Source organism: Mastigoproctus giganteus, chromosome 4 (assembly GCF_048544385.1).
Source record: "Mastigoproctus giganteus isolate SK-2022 chromosome 4, ASM4854438v1, whole genome shotgun sequence".
Classification (NCBI taxonomy): domain Eukaryota; kingdom Metazoa; phylum Arthropoda; class Arachnida; order Uropygi; family Thelyphonidae; genus Mastigoproctus; species Mastigoproctus giganteus.
In genome coordinates, this window is record NC_143578.1 from 222,471,544 (window position 1) to 222,488,699 (window position 17,156).

The 17,156-nt window shown below is 37.5% G+C and overlaps 1 protein-coding gene across 1 annotated transcript in view; it reads right to left on the reverse strand.

Moving 5' to 3' along the window:
- Positions 1-17,156, reverse strand: part of IFT52 (intraflagellar transport 52) — a 197,674-nt gene that overhangs the window by 111,937 nt on the left and 68,581 nt on the right. The window contains exon 6 of the mRNA XM_090372064.1: positions 1,627-1,753. Within this exon, the coding sequence (XP_090228190.1) occupies positions 1,627-1,753 (127 nt within the window). The remainder of the gene's footprint in view (positions 1-1,626; positions 1,754-17,156) is intronic.

Genomic DNA, 17,156 nt, shown 5'->3' on the forward strand with positions numbered 1-17,156 from the left:
TGCACAAACTATTAACAAAGTCAGAAAAATTTGCAATCTTTTTGGAAAATCGCCTACCAAAAATGACATATTACAAAATTTTGTTAAAGCAAAATTTAATGGGAAAGAATATAAACTTATATTAGATTGCGAGACTAGATGGGATAGCACATTCTATATGATTGAGAGATTTTTGAAATTGAAAAATTGCATTCCAAATGCTCTATGTGCAGTACTGTTAACTGAAGCTGTGTCTGACGATGACTGGAAAACACTTGAATTGCTTTGTGAAACTTTGCGACCAGTTGAAATTATTCTGAAGGCTATAATCTCAGAAGATACAGACTTACTTAAAGCAGAGTCTTCAATAGAATTTCTGCTTGCTAAGCTTGATACAGCAGAAAATCCATTTGCTTTAAAGTTTCACCAAAGCCTTTTGCAGTGTTACAATGCAAGACGAAATTGCTCAACTGTGGCTTTGCTGAGCTATCTACACAACCCCAAAAAGTTTAGGAAAGAAGATTCAGGTTCAAGAACTTTTGATTTTCCAAGTAAGCAAGTTTTGAAAAAGCGTGCTGAAGAGATTTATCAGAGATTATTTGCAAAACATTCCGAAAGAGTCTTAGCGTTGAATGAAGAAACTGAAAATAAACGAATCTCAAGCTGTTCTTTTAGAAGAAAACAAAGACTCGTCTAGTTCCGATGTTGGAGATACACTCATGCGAGAGTATGATAGTGTAATAAAGAGATTAACTGAAGAGCCTTCAAAATATCTGAGTGAATTGGAAATCAGCAAAGAATTTAAAATTTTGGAGGCAACTAGCAGTAGAAGTGAAAAGCTGGAGAAAGTTTATAGAGCACTGCTGACCATCAAACCAACAAGTGTCCAATCTGAGAGAGTGTTTTCGATCACTGGTCTCTTTAACACAAAAATAAGGTCAAGTCTATCAGGAAAATTGCTTAATATACTGTGTTTTTTTAAAAGATCATTTTCAGAAAAAAGCTGAACTTTTTTCTGAAATAAATAGTAAAGTAATTTCCCCAATAAATAGTAAAAAATGAGCAATAAATAGTAAAGTAATTTCCCCAAGCTGTTTTTTTTTCACATTAGTTTTATTTATTTATTATTATTATTATTATAGGGCTTATTATTATTTTTTTTTGTTTACTATACGAGAAGATAGTTTTTATTCAAAGGATTTGAATACAATTTGTAATTTTGTATAATCTCAAGCTGGTTACTTTTTTGGAGCATTTTAATTTTTTTTTTTTTTTTTTTACTATAAGAGGTGATAGATTTTGTTTAAAAGATTTGATTACGATTTGTACAATCTACCCAAGATAAAATAAATACCTGTGTTATAAGCTTTTAATTATTTTCCCTAAGTCTGAGAAAATCGGTTTTAAAACCGGTTTTAAGAGTAAACTTCGGTTAAACTCGGTTTTGAAATTTCTCGGTTTTATGCAAGCCCTAATCAGAACTTTACTGTATTTTTTTCCTATCTACATGAAGAAAAAACATTTCTCACTCACACACACATACAACCATAAGGAAAATGCATCAAAAATTACAATTAAAAATTTAACTATAAGATAATTTATAATTTCATAAATATAAATATATTTATAAATATCTGATTAATTTACTTGATTAACATGAAGAGCACAAACTGGCCGGTTAAGTGGAAATGCCACACTCCCTGTAGAGAGAACAGCAACAGCTGGTTTAGCAATGTTTAAGGTGGCTCCAAATGGATACAGAAAGGAAAGTGCTCTAGAATTAAAACAACAGATAGGTTGCAACCTGATAAACAATAAACATTTCATTTAATCCTTATATATACACACCAATGAGCCAAAATATTATGCCCACCTATCTAATATGATGTTGGTTCTTCACGTGCAACCAAAACAGCTCGTAACCAGCGAGGCATGGATGCTACAAAATTTCTAAATGTGCTGTGGAATCTGGTACCAACACATAACCAGCAGATCCTTTAACTCCTGTAAGGTCCGTGGGTGAGACGCTCCAGATAAGGAGTTGCTATTCCAACACAAACCACAGATGCTCGATGGGATTGATGTCTGGGGAATTTGGAGGCCAGGGCAATACCTGGAAATCTTCCTCATGTTCCGCAAACCAGTCTCGAACAATCCGGGCAGTGTGGCATGGCACATTATCCTGCTGAAAGATAGCACCACCAGAGGAGAAGACAGCTGCCATGAAAGGGTGTACCTTGTCAGCAATGATGTTTAGGTAGGTGGTAGACATCAGAGTGCCCAGCACATGGATGACTGGACCCAGGGTATCCCAGCAGAACATTGCCCAAAGCATGACACCACAGCCACCGGCTTGTTTTCATCCCACAGTACATCCAGGCATCATCATTTCCCCAGGTAAACGATGCACATGTACCCAACCATCCACACGGTGCAACAGGAAACGTGATTCATTGGACCAGATGACCTTCTTCCAATCACTCAAGGTCCAGTTTCGATGCTTGAGTGGTTGGTTGATTGAATTTTATTGGCGCATTAGCTTCTAAGGCTATAATGCGCCAAGACCAGCAATGCTTGCGTGTCCACTGTAGGCGCTGTCGCTGGTAAACTGTGGTTAGAATGGGCACTCGGAGCAGCCTGCGGCTACACAGTCACATTTTCAGACGGGTTCGATGTACTGTGTGTTGTGACACATTATTTCCGTCATCAGCATTCTAATTACCAGTTAGTTGCCCACAGTTGGCCTTCTGTTGCCACGTACCATCCGGGAGAGCCTTTGCTCACCTCGAGCAGCGATAAGCCGTGGTCATCCAACACCTTGCCAGCATTTGTTTGTGAAAGGGTTTCCCCTCCTAGGACCACTTTCAGTAGGTACTAACCACAGCTGACCATAAAAAATGCCGCTTAGGATATGCTCTGATCAGTCATGTGGCCATTACAATTTGGCCTTCATCAAACTCGCTTAAGTGCGCTGTGTCTCCCAACTGGAGAACAAGAGTAACACTGATTAACGGGGTTCAGTATCAGGTGTTTTTTCATAGCATGCCCCGACCTGCGCACGCACTGTAGTTCACCTGCAGTTGCCTTGATTTGAATAACGACTCACTGGTCGTAATGTTTTGGCTCATCGGTGTGTGTGTGTGTGTGTGTGTGTGTGTGTGTGTGTGTGTGTGTGTGTGTGTGTGTGTGTGTGTGTGTGTGTGTGTGTGTGTGTGTGTGTGTATAGTGTAAATTAAAGTAAGACAGTAAGAAGAAGTTCTGTAAAAAGTGAATACACTTAAAATAAATTAGAAAAACAAAATAAGTGAGCAAGAAAAAAATAATAATAACTGAGGAAAATGAAGTGGAAAGAATATGTCTATATATTTAGTATATTTTAAATAAAAGGTAAATACAACACATTTAAAGACAAATAAGTAATAAATTTAGACTCGCAACAGCTTGCTAATGTAGACAGCAAAAGAGTCTGCATTACCAAGTTAAGATTACAAAAATGTGAAATATCATGCAAATAGGACTGTAAACAATCCACCAAAACCTAAATCTAAAATACAACCAAAAAGAGAGAACAGATGACTATTGTGCCATTTTTTTTAGATTTTAGTTGTTTTTTATCACCAGAAGGCTACAAGACAATTACAGTAATGTAAATTATTTCATTTCAAATGATATACACATTTAACAGGCAGAAGCCAACAAACTAATGTCATCCTACCTATACAATAGACCTGCAAAATGGCTGTCCTTATACAATAAAGAAATTGACAAGAAAATTTAAGCACTTACACAGATGTCAATCCATACTACCAAGAGAGAGTGGAAAGAAGTCTAAAAGAGGGATCCAGAAGTAAAATGTAAATAGCTGGCAGTATGAAATGTGCAGTAGCCAATCCGCTCACAACAATCAGAAGAAACGAAAAGGAGGCAACAAAATTTAAAAGGGGGTGACTAAATTTATTAGAATTAGCAAAGGCATGATACAAGAAAGCAAGCTAATATAGCATCAGCCAAGGAAAAAAAAAAAAAAAAAAAACACCCTTCTCATTTCGCCCATCCACTCGCTCCAAATGTTTGTCTAGTTCTGCCTTGAATCTATTTAAGCTAATAACTTCTACAATGACAGAGGGAAGTTTATTCCAGCAACCACCGGATAAAGGCAAACGTCCACACATCTATCCTACAACTGTCTTCCTCAATTTGAATTTATGCCGTCAGGTGATTATTAGCATTAGCATTAGCATTAGCATTAGTAGAGGCATTTGATGCAAGAAAGCAAGCTTATGCAGCATCAGCCAAAAAAAAAAAAAAAAGTAACATAAATAAATAAAAATAACCACTTCCACTTCACCCCTCTGTTCGTTCGAAATACCTGTCCAGCTGAGCCTTAAACTTATTTAGGCTATCAACTTCCACGACAAGGGATGGAAGTCTGTTCCACCCACCAACCACCCGCTGGCTAAAGGCAAATTTCCGCACATCTATCCTACATCTGTCTTTCCTCAATTTGAATTTATGCCGTCTCAGGTGATTTTTCTGAGCTAGAGGAAGAATCCCATCAGCATTGAGCATGCTCAAACCATTCAAGGCTTTGTACACCTCTATCAGATCACCCCGCTGGTGCCTAGTTTCCAGACACTGTAATTTGCAAAACTTAAGCCTTTCTTCGTAAGAGAACCCCTTTGTCCCATTCACCAATCTAGTTGCCCTTCTCTGTACTCGTTCCAGCAGCTCTACATCCTTCCTGAAATGAGGCCTCCAGGCCTGTATACAGTACTCTAGGTGTGGCCTGACCATTGCCTTATACAAGGGAATAATCACCTCCTTATCCCTGCTAGAAAAATTCCTATATATCATTGACAATACACCATGAGCTACTCTTGCAGCTCGTCTGCACTGCTCAGAGAACTTCATATCTGCCTGCACCACCACCCCCAGGTCCCTTTCATTCTCTACCACTGTCAGTGTAGTACCACAGAGTTGATACGTTGCTCTGGGGTTGCTGTTTCCCATATGTAGTACTTTACATTTGTCAATGTTAAACTTCATTTGCCACCTCGAAGCCCATCTGCTCAACCTTTCCAAATCCTGTTGCAGCAGCATAGTGTCAGTAGTGTCCTTGACAACCCTGCCAACCTTCGTATCGTCTGCAAACTTGGACATTAAGCCTGATATACCATCATCAATATCATTTATAAATACAGAAAACAATAAAGGCCCCAATACTGAACCCTGAGGGACTCCACTAATAACATTAGTCCACGATGAGCAGTGTCCATTGATTACCACTCTCTGTCTTCTCCCCCTCAACCACCCCTTTATCCATAGCAGCAACTTGCCTCCAATGCCACACTGCTCCAATTTGTGCAGCAGTCTTCCATGTGCAACAGTATCAAAAGCCTTTCTAAGATCCAAGTATATAATATCAAAGTTATTCCCTGCATCCAGTTCTTTTGTGACTGCATCATAGTATCCAATCAAATTGGTCAGGCAAGACTTCCCCTTAACAAAACCATGCTGTGTCCTAGCTATAACTGAAGTCTTGTCTAGATGATCCTGCAGTGCTTCTTTCACCAGTGCCTCCATTAATTTTCCGGGAACAGAAGTTAAACTCACAGGTCTATAATTACTTGTGTCAGCCTTTGATCCCCCTTTGTGAATTGGGGTCACATTTGCACATCTCCAGTCAATGGGTACCTCCCCTGAGTCCAAGGAAGCTCTCATAATTATGGCTAAGGGTTTGCTTACCTCCTTTGCTGCCTCCTTTAATATAACTGGATAGATCCCATCCACCCCAGGTGCCTTTCTTGTGTTTATCTTCAACAATTTCTCCTCCACTTTGCTCTCAGTTATTACAAGATTCTCTAGCTTACTGCTAGAGTTGAATACACCTCTGGCATTCCCCTCGCTGAATAACTCCTCATGTGTGAATGTCGATGCAAAATATTCATTTAGTTTGTTAGCTACCCGAGCAGGGTCATCAACAGTTGACCCATCGATCTCAAGTGGACCAATCTGATTCATCCCCTTCCTTCTAGAGTTTACATAAGTAAAGAACTCTTTGCTGTTTTTCTTCGCATCCCTTGCCAAGGATCTCTCGTAATCTGCCTTCGCCTGCCTAACCTCCTTTGTAACTTGGTTACAGATCAACTTGTATCTATCATAGGCGTCCGTGTCACGTGTTAATTTGTATGTATCCCATGCATTTTTCTTCTCTGCCATATGCCTCATTAGTTCATCTGACAACCATTTAGGCCTAAACCTTGAACAATATTTCTTAGTTGGTATGTAAAGCCTAGTAGCTTCCACGATAAGTTCTTTGAATGCTTCCCATTTTGAATTTGCTGTTGGCAATATCATCAGTTGATCCCACTGTATAGAATTTAAATACTGTCTCAGTCCATTGTAGTCGCCTTTACGAAAGCAATACCCCTTCCCTTTACCCCTAATGGTAGTTACCTCTTTGAGTAACTCCCACTTCAGCACACTGTGATCACTGCCACCAAGTGGTTCATTTATCTGCAGATTCTTAATGCATGAAGAATCACTACTGATAATCAAATCAAGAGTATTACTCCCTCTAGTTGCCTCCCGAACATGCTGATATAGAAAACAATCATCCAATAAATCCACAAAAGCCTTGCTACTGTGTGAGTGACCAGCCCCCAAATTCCAGTCAATATCTGGGAAATTAAAATCCCCCATTATAAGACTCTCTGATTTACTGGCCCACTCTATTTCTCCGAACAGTTTCTTATTATACTCATCAGAGTCATTAGGCCTATAGCACACTCCTACTCTCAATTTTGATCTCCCAATGCTTATGTCACACCAAACTGACTCGACACTGCACTGTCCAGCGATGTCGACTGGCTTCACTTCCTTGGATTTTATGTGTTTTTTAACTAATAGCATAACCCCTCCTCCCTTCCTATCCTGTCTATCCTTTCTGTAGACATTGTACTCCCCAAATTCCAGTTCTGCATTTCTTATATCTGTGTGACACCACGTCTCTGAAATCCCCACAATATCTGCCTTTGATGTTTTGAGCAATACCTCAAATTCATCAAATTTATTTACTAAACTCCTAGCATTGGTGTACACACAAGTATACATGCACCTGTTCTTTTTCTTAGCTACCCTAACACAACCCATGTGTTTACTTGTACCCCAATGATTCCCAGCAGTCTCTGAAATATCCTGCATCTTATTTTCCAGGCTGCGGCTCATTCCAATAGAAGCAGTGCAAGAATCACTTTCACCTCTGCCAGTGGCTACTGTTAATCTATTAGTCCTTGTATCCCCCCAATCTATTCTTAGCAAGAGGTAGAATCCCATCAACACTGAGCATGCTCAAACCATTCAAGGCTTTATACACCTCAATCAGATCACCTCGCAGGTGCCTACTCTCCAGACACTGTAATTTGCAAAACTTAGGTCTTTTTTCGTAAGAGCAACCCTTTGTTCCATTCACTAATCCTGTTACCCTTCTCTGTACTTGTTCCAACAGCTCTACATCCTTCTTAAAATGACGCCTCCAGACCTGTATACAGTACTCAAGGTGTGGCCTGAACATTGCCTTATACAAGGAGATAATCACCTCCTTATCCCTACTAGAAAAATTCCTGTTATTATTGACAAGACACGATGAGCTACTCTTGCAGACCATCTGCACTACACAGAAAACTTCATATCTGCCTGCACAATTACCCCCGGGTCCTTATCACTCTCTACCAATGTCAGTGTAGTACCGCGCAGTTCATATGTTATTCTGGTGTTACTACTTCCCATATGCAGTACTTTACATTTATTAAGGTTAAACTTCAGTTGCCACCTGTCAGCCGATCTACACAACTTTTCTAGATCCTGTTGCAGCAGCGTACTGTTATTAGTGTCATTAACAACCAGGCCGACCTTCGTATCATCTGCAAACTTGGACATTAAGCTTGATATACCATCATCAATATCATTTACAAATACAGAAAAGAACAATGTATCCAATACTGAACCCTGATGGACTCAACTAATAACGTTAGTCCACGATGAGCACTGTCCATTGATTACCATTCTTTGTCTTCTCCCACTCAACCATCCCTTTATCCATAGCAGCAATTTGCCTCCACTGCCACACTGCTCCAATTTGTACAGCTTCCATGTGCAACAGTATCAAACGCCTTTGATACTGTTGCACATGGAACAGTATCAAAAGCCTTTCTAAGGTCCAAATATATGATATCAAAGTTATTCTCTGCATCCAGTTCCTTTGTGACCACATCATAGTATCCAATCAAATTGGTCAGGCAAGACTTTCCCTTAACAAAACCATGCTGTGTCCGAGCTATAACTGAAGTCTTGTCTATATGATCCTGCGGTGCTTCTTTAACCAGTGCCTCCATTAATTTTCCTGAAACAGAAGTTAAATTAACAGGTCTATAATTACTTGTGTTGCCCTTTGATCCTCCTTTGCGAACTGCAGTCACATTTTCACATCTCCAGTCCATGGGTACCTCCCCTGAGTCCAAAGAAGCTCTCATAATTATGGTTAAGGGTTTGCTTACTTCCTTTGCTGCCTCCTTTAATATAACTGGATAAATTCCATCCACCCTAGGTGCCTTTCTTATGTTTATCTTTAACAATTTCTCCTCCACTTTACTCTCAGTTATTACAAGATTATCTAGCTTACTGCCAGAGTTTAATACACCTCTGGCATTCTTCTCCCTGAATAGGTCCTCATGTGTAAATGTAGATGTAAAATATTCATTTAGTTTGTTAGCTACCTGAGCAGGATCATCAACAGTTGAACTATCGATATCAAGTGGACCAATCTGATTCATCCCTTTCCTTCAAGAGATTACATAAGTAAAGAACTCTTTATTGTTTTTCTTTGCATCCTTTGCCAAGGATTTCTCATAATCTGCCTTTGCCTGCCTAATCTCCTTTGTGACTTGGTAACAGATCAGCTTATATCTATCATAGGCTTCCATGTCACCCATTAATTTATATGTATCCCATGCATTTTTCTTCTCTGCCACATGTCTCGTTAGTTTATCTGACATCCATTTAGGCCTAAACGTTGAACAATATTTCTTAGTTGGTATGTAAAGCCTAGTAGCTACCTAGATAAATTCTTTGAATGCTTCCCATTTTGAATTTGCTGTTGGTAACATCATCAGTTGGTCCCACCGTATAAAATTTAAATACTGTCTCAGACCACCGTAGTCACCTTTACGAAAGCAAAAACCCTTCCCTTTACCCCTGATGGTACTTACCTCTTTGAGTAAATCCCAATGCAGCACACTGATCACTGCCACCTAGTGGTTCCTTTATCTGCAGATTCTTAATGCATGAAGAATCACTACTGATAATCAGATCAAGAGTATTGCTCCCTCTTGTTGCCTCACGAACATGCTGATGTAGAAAACAATCATCCAATAAATCCACAAAAGCCTTGCTTTTATTGTTGATTATTGTTTATTTATTGTTTATTATTTATATAATATATCTATCTTTTATTTAAAACATTCTAGATCTATGTACATATTCTTTCCACTCCATTCTTTGTCCTCGATTTTCTTTTTCTCTCATTTTATTTTTCTAATTGATTTTAAATGTATTCACTTTTTACAGTGCTTCTTCTTACTGTCTTACTTTAATTTAACTTACATTATGTTCTAGGCAACATTTTGTTGGATGTGCTAATGCCACTTATGCTTGCCATTCTTTCGTTGCAATCGCAAGTATACATCTCTTGCTTTAGTTATCATAAATCCATTGTATCTTGTCTTCCAGAAATTATGAAAATTTGTGAATGATCAATAAAATATTTAAAATAAAAAAGCTCCTTTATTTTGTAATCAATATATACAAATCAAAATACCTAAAAGAAACATGTAGGATGTTTCACATAACCGTCTACTGCGTGTGCTCGGCACACACGCAACTTTTTTATTCATCTTTTTTTTAATAACTAGGGAAATATAATGGATACATTTTTTTCCATGATAAAATTTGAATATTGCAAATAAAAAATAACATGAAATATTTCCCATATCACAAATAACATAAAAACTATCACAAAACATTCCACAATGTAAAAACAAATATTACATAAAAAACAAACTTTCTAGAAAAAGTACACAAAAATCACAGATTACACGAAAAAAAATTATTACACAAATATTTAAGAATAATTTATTCTAAAAATTGCCACATAGAATTTACTTCTTTATTAATATTTTTTTTTGATCTTCTGCTTTGCTCAATAGTTGAGCAATGATTATAGAGGAATGATTTGACGTAACGATCCGGATCAAACTGAGGTAACAGTTTTCCATTTAGATGTACGGTCATCATAATCTGCAACGTGTTTAATTGTCAACATTATTCATTCATTTATTCATTCATTCACTCGTTATGTTGTTATTTAGGAGCATTAGCAACTAAGGCCATATTGCTCCGGGGATATGTGGTGACCTTTCCGCATCCTCCGTATTTGGTGGTCACAGGTTCAAACCTATTCATTCACTCAATATTATTCATTATGCTGAAAGCTCGCTCAGCTTCAGCAGTGCTAATCACAATGGTTTCAAAGATATTTCTGGCTTTCTTAATTGAAAAGGGAATTTCACTCAATTTTAAAGATAAACTGCCTTTGACAAAATCTCTAAAATCATTAATTTTTATTTCATATTTTATCAGAAAACAAATTTCTTATTGGGTTTTCACTGTCTTGCCACAGACAAAAGTTCTTTCATATTTCATTCAGTTTTCACTGTCTTGCCACTGAGACGAAAGTTGTTTCATATTACACGATTTCTGGTAGCATATGTTTAAAACTTCTTTCAATGGTATCATTATTTTCTTTATTTAATTTAAAATCACTTGCTGTTGCATTAATAACTTATCCTTTAAGGATAAAACAATGGATTTAATAACTTGTAACGAGGTAATTTTTTAAATGTGTTCTTAATTTCGAATTTGATTCCTTCACATTTTTTCCACTTGAACATGCTCTCAATTTTAGCTTCATAATTTCCCTCAGAATTTTTCAAATTAGCAATAACACTGATAGTTCGAATAATTAATTTATCTGCTTTTACCATAGTGATTCTGTAAAGCTTCTGAAAGGTAAGAGAGCTCCTGCAGGATGTCGATCATAAGTGATAAATGGTTACAAAATTCCAGATTAAAAGACGATTTAATAATCCAGAATATCTAACTTCTGATTCAAAATGTTTGTACAAAGCGGGATAATTCCTCCAACCCAAAATTGCCGTCCGCAAGCTACATCCTGGCCCGAACACACGACCGATCTTTATAGTTTCCACATCAAGTTCTTTAGCAATTACCCTTAATTTGCGCTGTTTTTTTGGAAATTGGTGATATAATGCATACAGTTTTGTTTTTTTGTATTTTTTTTTTGTTAATTATTGCCTGTATGCCATTAAAGTTTAGAATGTTTTCTACACAGTGAAAGCCTCAACGAAGTTTGAAAATCTGCCAACATTTCATCTATGTAAAGTTTATACACTGGTGTGCAAAACTTAAGGACAACACTATTTCTAAAAGTTACAACCACAAAATCTTTACTTAAGGTACTCTTTAATGATAAGAGTAGATTCAGTCTCAGCAGCGATTCTGGATGTCAGCTAATCTGATGAGAGGTTGGCACACGATATCACCCCGCAAACTTCACTGAAAGGGATCGATATGGCGTTCGAGGTGTTCTCGTCTGGGAGGCATTATCTTGGACGTACACAACTCCAGATACTGAAAGACTGTATTGTAACCGGTGCACACTACTGTACTGAGGTAATCCTTCCACATGTGCATCTGTTCCGAGATGCCATTGGCCCCGAGTTGGTGTTTATGGATGATAACGCCACACCCCATTACACTGCAGATGTTGATATGCTTTTGGAAAGTGAGGACATTGTTCGTATGGATTGGCCTGCCCATTCTCCTGCCGGTCTAAATCCCATCGAACACATATGGGACGCTCTAGGGAGATGCCTAGCAGAACATCCACACCCACCAGAAAATGTTCACCAGCTGAAGATAGCACTGACAGCAGAGGAATGGATGATGTTACCGCAAGAACTTATCAACAACATTGTTCTTAGTATGGATAGGCAGTTCAAAGCCTGCATCGACATTAGGGGTGGCCATATCTCCTACTGAGGACCACTTCTTCCCTTTGTTCCATCTTGGGCAGTGATGCATCTGTATCATGTCAGCCAGTGCTATGTATCACCATTTTTGAATAAAGTCCCTCTGTACCGTTTTGTTTCTGTTGTTTCCTTCATCATTTCTGTACCTCACGAGGTTCCTTTGGTATGCTTTTCCCATATCCAGGCCACTCCTAAACCTGACTGGTCCTTAAATTTTGCACACCAGTGTATATCTTAGTTGCCTCAATTCCCCCCCACCTCTATGTTGCTATTGTCACTAGTTCTTTGAATACAGTGCAAAATGTTGGAATCACTTGAATATTCAGCTACTGTGGCCACGTAAACATAGACAGGAGAAATTTACTGGAAGGCATGGACCACTCTCTTCTCTGAAAAACATATGCCCATTTGTCGGAGTAAAGGGGAACCACAACACAGGTTTACCAGAGGCTATTATCTGTGTCAGGAATCTTCTTAATCCTCTGACTGGTTATGGAAGGCATATTGACAAGTGTGACCTCGGTATGTGACTGCATAGGTTTTACGGACACCACTAACATTGTAAAACAGTAATCCCTTTCACCCTTAATTTGCACTTTCTAATTACCTAAATTGCCTAAAGGCCAGAGATGAGAACAATGCATACAATGTTCTCTCCTAATCCATTGTTAGATGGAAATTTTCTTTGTTCAATGGAAACTATTTTAAATGTAATTACTAAGAGAAATTCAAAAAAATTCACTATAAAAAAGTTGGTTACATAGAGTTCCGACTCTAATTAAATCAAAAATGAAGAAGTTTTAAAATACATAAGTGATCGATTGTGCCATTAAAATGTTGGGGATGGGGGCCCTGCTCACCCCACCGTAGTTTCGGCTCTGGATGCTCAATAATTGTATTCAGGATTTCATTTGTAAAATAAATGATCGTTTCAACAATGGGCTCGCAAATTTTCAAAAAAAATAACAATGGGCTCTCTCAAGCCCATTGTTATTTTTTGTGGGCTCGCGAGCCCACTATATTTCACCACTGTGAGTAAGGGTAGTGCAAGGTAGGTCCCCAGATTTTCTGACCCCTTTGCGAAGCAATTCAGAGTACAGTATTGTGAGGAGAATTTAGAGCTTTATGGAAGGAATCCTGAAACTTTCATCTTCAGAATTGTTATGGATGAGGAAACATGGGTTCATCACTGGAATCCTGAGACCAAGCAAGAATCAATGCAATGGAAGCACAAGGGTTATCCCCTACCCAAAAAAATTTCAGACACAAGCTTCAGCTGGCAAGATTATGGCCACCAATTTTTGGGGTGCTGAGGGAATTTTGTACATTTACTACTTGGAACACAAGCAGACAATCATAAGGAGTCATATGCATCCCTGCTATACAATCTAAGGAAAGTCATAAAGGAAAAGTGCAGTAGAAAACTTTCTAGAGGTGTGCTGCTTATTCACAACAACATGCCAGTGCACAGATCACAAGCTGTTGCTGCTTCTTTGAGAGACTATGTCTTTACACAACTTATCCATCCAATTTACACACCGCACTGGCCCCCAGGACCTATTTCCTGTTTCGACACCTCAAGAAAAACATTTGATGACAATGAACTGAAATCTACTGTTTCTAGTTCTTTGATGGACAGGACAAAGAATTTTATTTGTCTGGTATTTCCTCATTACCAACAAAATGAAAAGAGGTATTGAAATTCAGGTGAGTTACACTGAAAAATAAAAACAGATTTTTTCTTCTATCTCATTTCTTTCATAGGTAGGTAGATAATTTATTGAACGCCCCTCGTGTGTGTGTGTGTGTGTGTATATATATATATATATATATATATATATATAAACAATGTGTGGTTTGTATTATAAATATTGTGTCTGTAAAGATGGAAATGAAAAGTACACAGAGTGCCTGAACTAAGAGAGGTTTAAAGGAAAGTAGAAATTGGAAGTACAAGTAGTGGTAAAAAAGTGAAAGAATTTAAAAAAACCTAGTGCAAAATTGAAATGGGACTAAGGAAGCAAACAATATACAAAAATAAAAATAAACTGTACAAATAAATAATACATAAATAATACTGTATTCCGATATGGGAGGGCAATTTTAGAAAGAGGTTGAATAAAGGGATGGCAAATATGCAAAATCTGAATAAAGTAAACAAAAAACATTATACATGGCCAGGCATTTCATCAGCGGACTACTCCTGACCATCAAGCACTGCGTTTCCAAACTTGTCTATAGTACAAGAAAAAGGGGTGGAACAAATATGCAGCCTTTATCTTAAAACTATCAGACAAGGTAGTCCCTATGCAGTGTAAAAAATAATACAAATATACAAAAGTGGGTAAAAATATACAAAAGTGTGTATCATGTGGTAAGGGTAAAAGGTAGTTAGATTAACATGGTTAAAAAAATCATGTAAAATATAATCCAAATATACAGTAATGTAATTTGATCAAAAAAGTGTAGCCAAGCAAATGATATAGGGAATGGTAAAATTGAGGATGGGGAAGGGGAGAAAAAGATGGTCAAAAGAAGGCGAAAATAGCGATAGGATGCAGGATAGTAGGAGTGCTCGTATCACCCTTGTATTACACTAATAGCTTTATGAACAGGAAAAAGATAGAAACAGAAAGTGGAAAGATAAAAAAGTTCAGAAAAAGTTATTAAAATTACTGACCTTACTCGGTGTGTAAAGCCCAACCTTAAAGAAAGGGTTCTGGTATTTGCAAGCATTAGCAAAAATGGGTGTTAATTCCATAGGCTTGTAGAGAAGAAGGGAAACCAAAACCAAAAGTAGGTGTTACCTGGAGTCATTAAGCCAGGCGGAGGAGAGATGTGCAGAGCCTAGATGCCAAAGGAGGAAAACAATGACCAGTCACTGTGTTATACAGCTTTAGAAATATGGATAGGGATGATCTCTATTGTAGAAATTGAAAAAAAAAAAAAAAATTCTGTTGGAAAGATGGCCTAAAAACATGTAATGCCGAAAGAAAGCATATATGTGAAAGAACATGTGAGACAAAAGTAAAACAAGAATAATTCAAATCTACAGGAAAAGAAAATCCAGTGAAATTTAGGAGATGACATTCCGGTGAAATTTTAGATAATCAGAGAACAGGATCTATAAATCATGGCCCAAACTTCCAAGTTAACTAGCTGCTGTAGACAGAGATATGCACTTTTTTGGCTGATCGAAGATTGAGTGAATCCATTTAAGAGCGAAACAAAAAATCTGGCAGGTAAAAAACTTTGATAGTAGCACAACAGCAAAATTAATAACCATGAAGGAAATTAATTTTAGGATCCATTGATAAAATTTCATCATGTTGAAAGGCCCTGGTTAAATGAAATAGGTTTCGTAAAAAGAAACAAAACCATTCAAAAAATTGGCTACCAGATAGACAGCAGATTTGAGACCAGTGCCAGAGAAGCAGAGTGCCAAACCGAGTGGTTTTTTGTAAGGGAAGATACTTAACTTAATAAATCCAGGAACAAAAAGCCAATACCAAACACAGAAAAAAAAGGGTGAAAAACTTAGTGAGTAAAGCAACAGGAATCTCATTCCGAAAAAGAACCTTAAGCGGAAGTCATGAACAGTGATTACTAAATAGTGGAAATCCCACCAAATACAAATCCCACCAAACAGACCATCACTAATCCGGCAGCATTGGGACCTGCGGAGTGCCGGATTAGTGAGTTTTCCAGATCACCGGTGGTTATTTTAGCACATACAGTTTACCCAACAGCTAACCACCTCATCCTACCTTTAACATGTTGATTGCCAAGCTAGTTTAAGTAAAAAATTCCCCAGGGGCCAAAAAATATTTAGCAAATAATTTGATTAGTAATTCTAAAATAAATATTGTAATGTCAGTGTTGTCGTTTTTTTGCTTAAAATATCAAAAAAAAGAGTCTTTTTTTTCATGTCGCATATATGTGGCTGACTGGCCCAGTAGGTTATTTTATTTCTTGAGAAGCCGTGTCAGCCACATACATGTGATGCTATTACGGCATACATATGAAGGTGATTTGTGATTAATTTATTGCACGCACGGCGAGCGCTGCAATAAAACTAACTGTGATAAAATAAACTATCAAACGACGCAATAAGTTTGTCAGTATTGTTAGAGATTTTGTGAAAACAAGTTCATCAGCGTGCTGTATTATCCATCATATTATGTTGTGTTTTTCCACAAGTTTGTACAAGCGTGTTGTAAGAAAAGTCTAAAAAAGAATGGCTAAAAGAAAATTACTAAAATAAGAGGAACTGAGAGAAATTGCTAGAATTTACAATTAAGCAGAGTTAAACTTCTTACATACACACCGCTGTCAAGTTTTTTCAGAAGTTCAACTTTATCTGTTATGGACAATGTACGGTGTTTGCGCTTTGCACCACGAGAGACACTTTCTTTATGCATTGGAACCATGGTTGGGGTTAAATGTGAGCAGGTTATAATAATAAATGCAGAAAAACAAGTGGGAATGGCTTGCCAGTGTTTACGAGTTCGTGCCAACAGCTGATGCTGCAACCAACGCTACCAAAACATTAGCGGCGGGTCGGCACACCGACCCGGGAAATTTGAAATTACATTCACGGAAATTATGTCCGAATTAGCAGTGGAACCGGATTAGTGATGGTCGACCTGTAATATACAACTGTACAATACTTTTAACACAGACAAGTGCCAATAAATCAAAATTGAATTTATTATTAGTAGTAAAAGTGATAATGAAGCAGTATTTGATGAAAAAGGGAGGTGTATTATTATTTAAAAGCTCGTTATAAAAAACTTGTATTGTTTTGCTGAAAAGGATATGATTGCTGCAAATGTTTGCTAATCTGATAGCTTGAATACAAATAGTATTTTTGTGAATTTTATTAGAAATATTAAACTGCCAGTTTGTGAGGTAAATGACATCAAAGTTAAAATTGTTTCTTTTGTCATATATGTTAATAAGATGAGGAACTGCATCATTGCAGAGTGTAATATTCAGATCAAGGAAGTT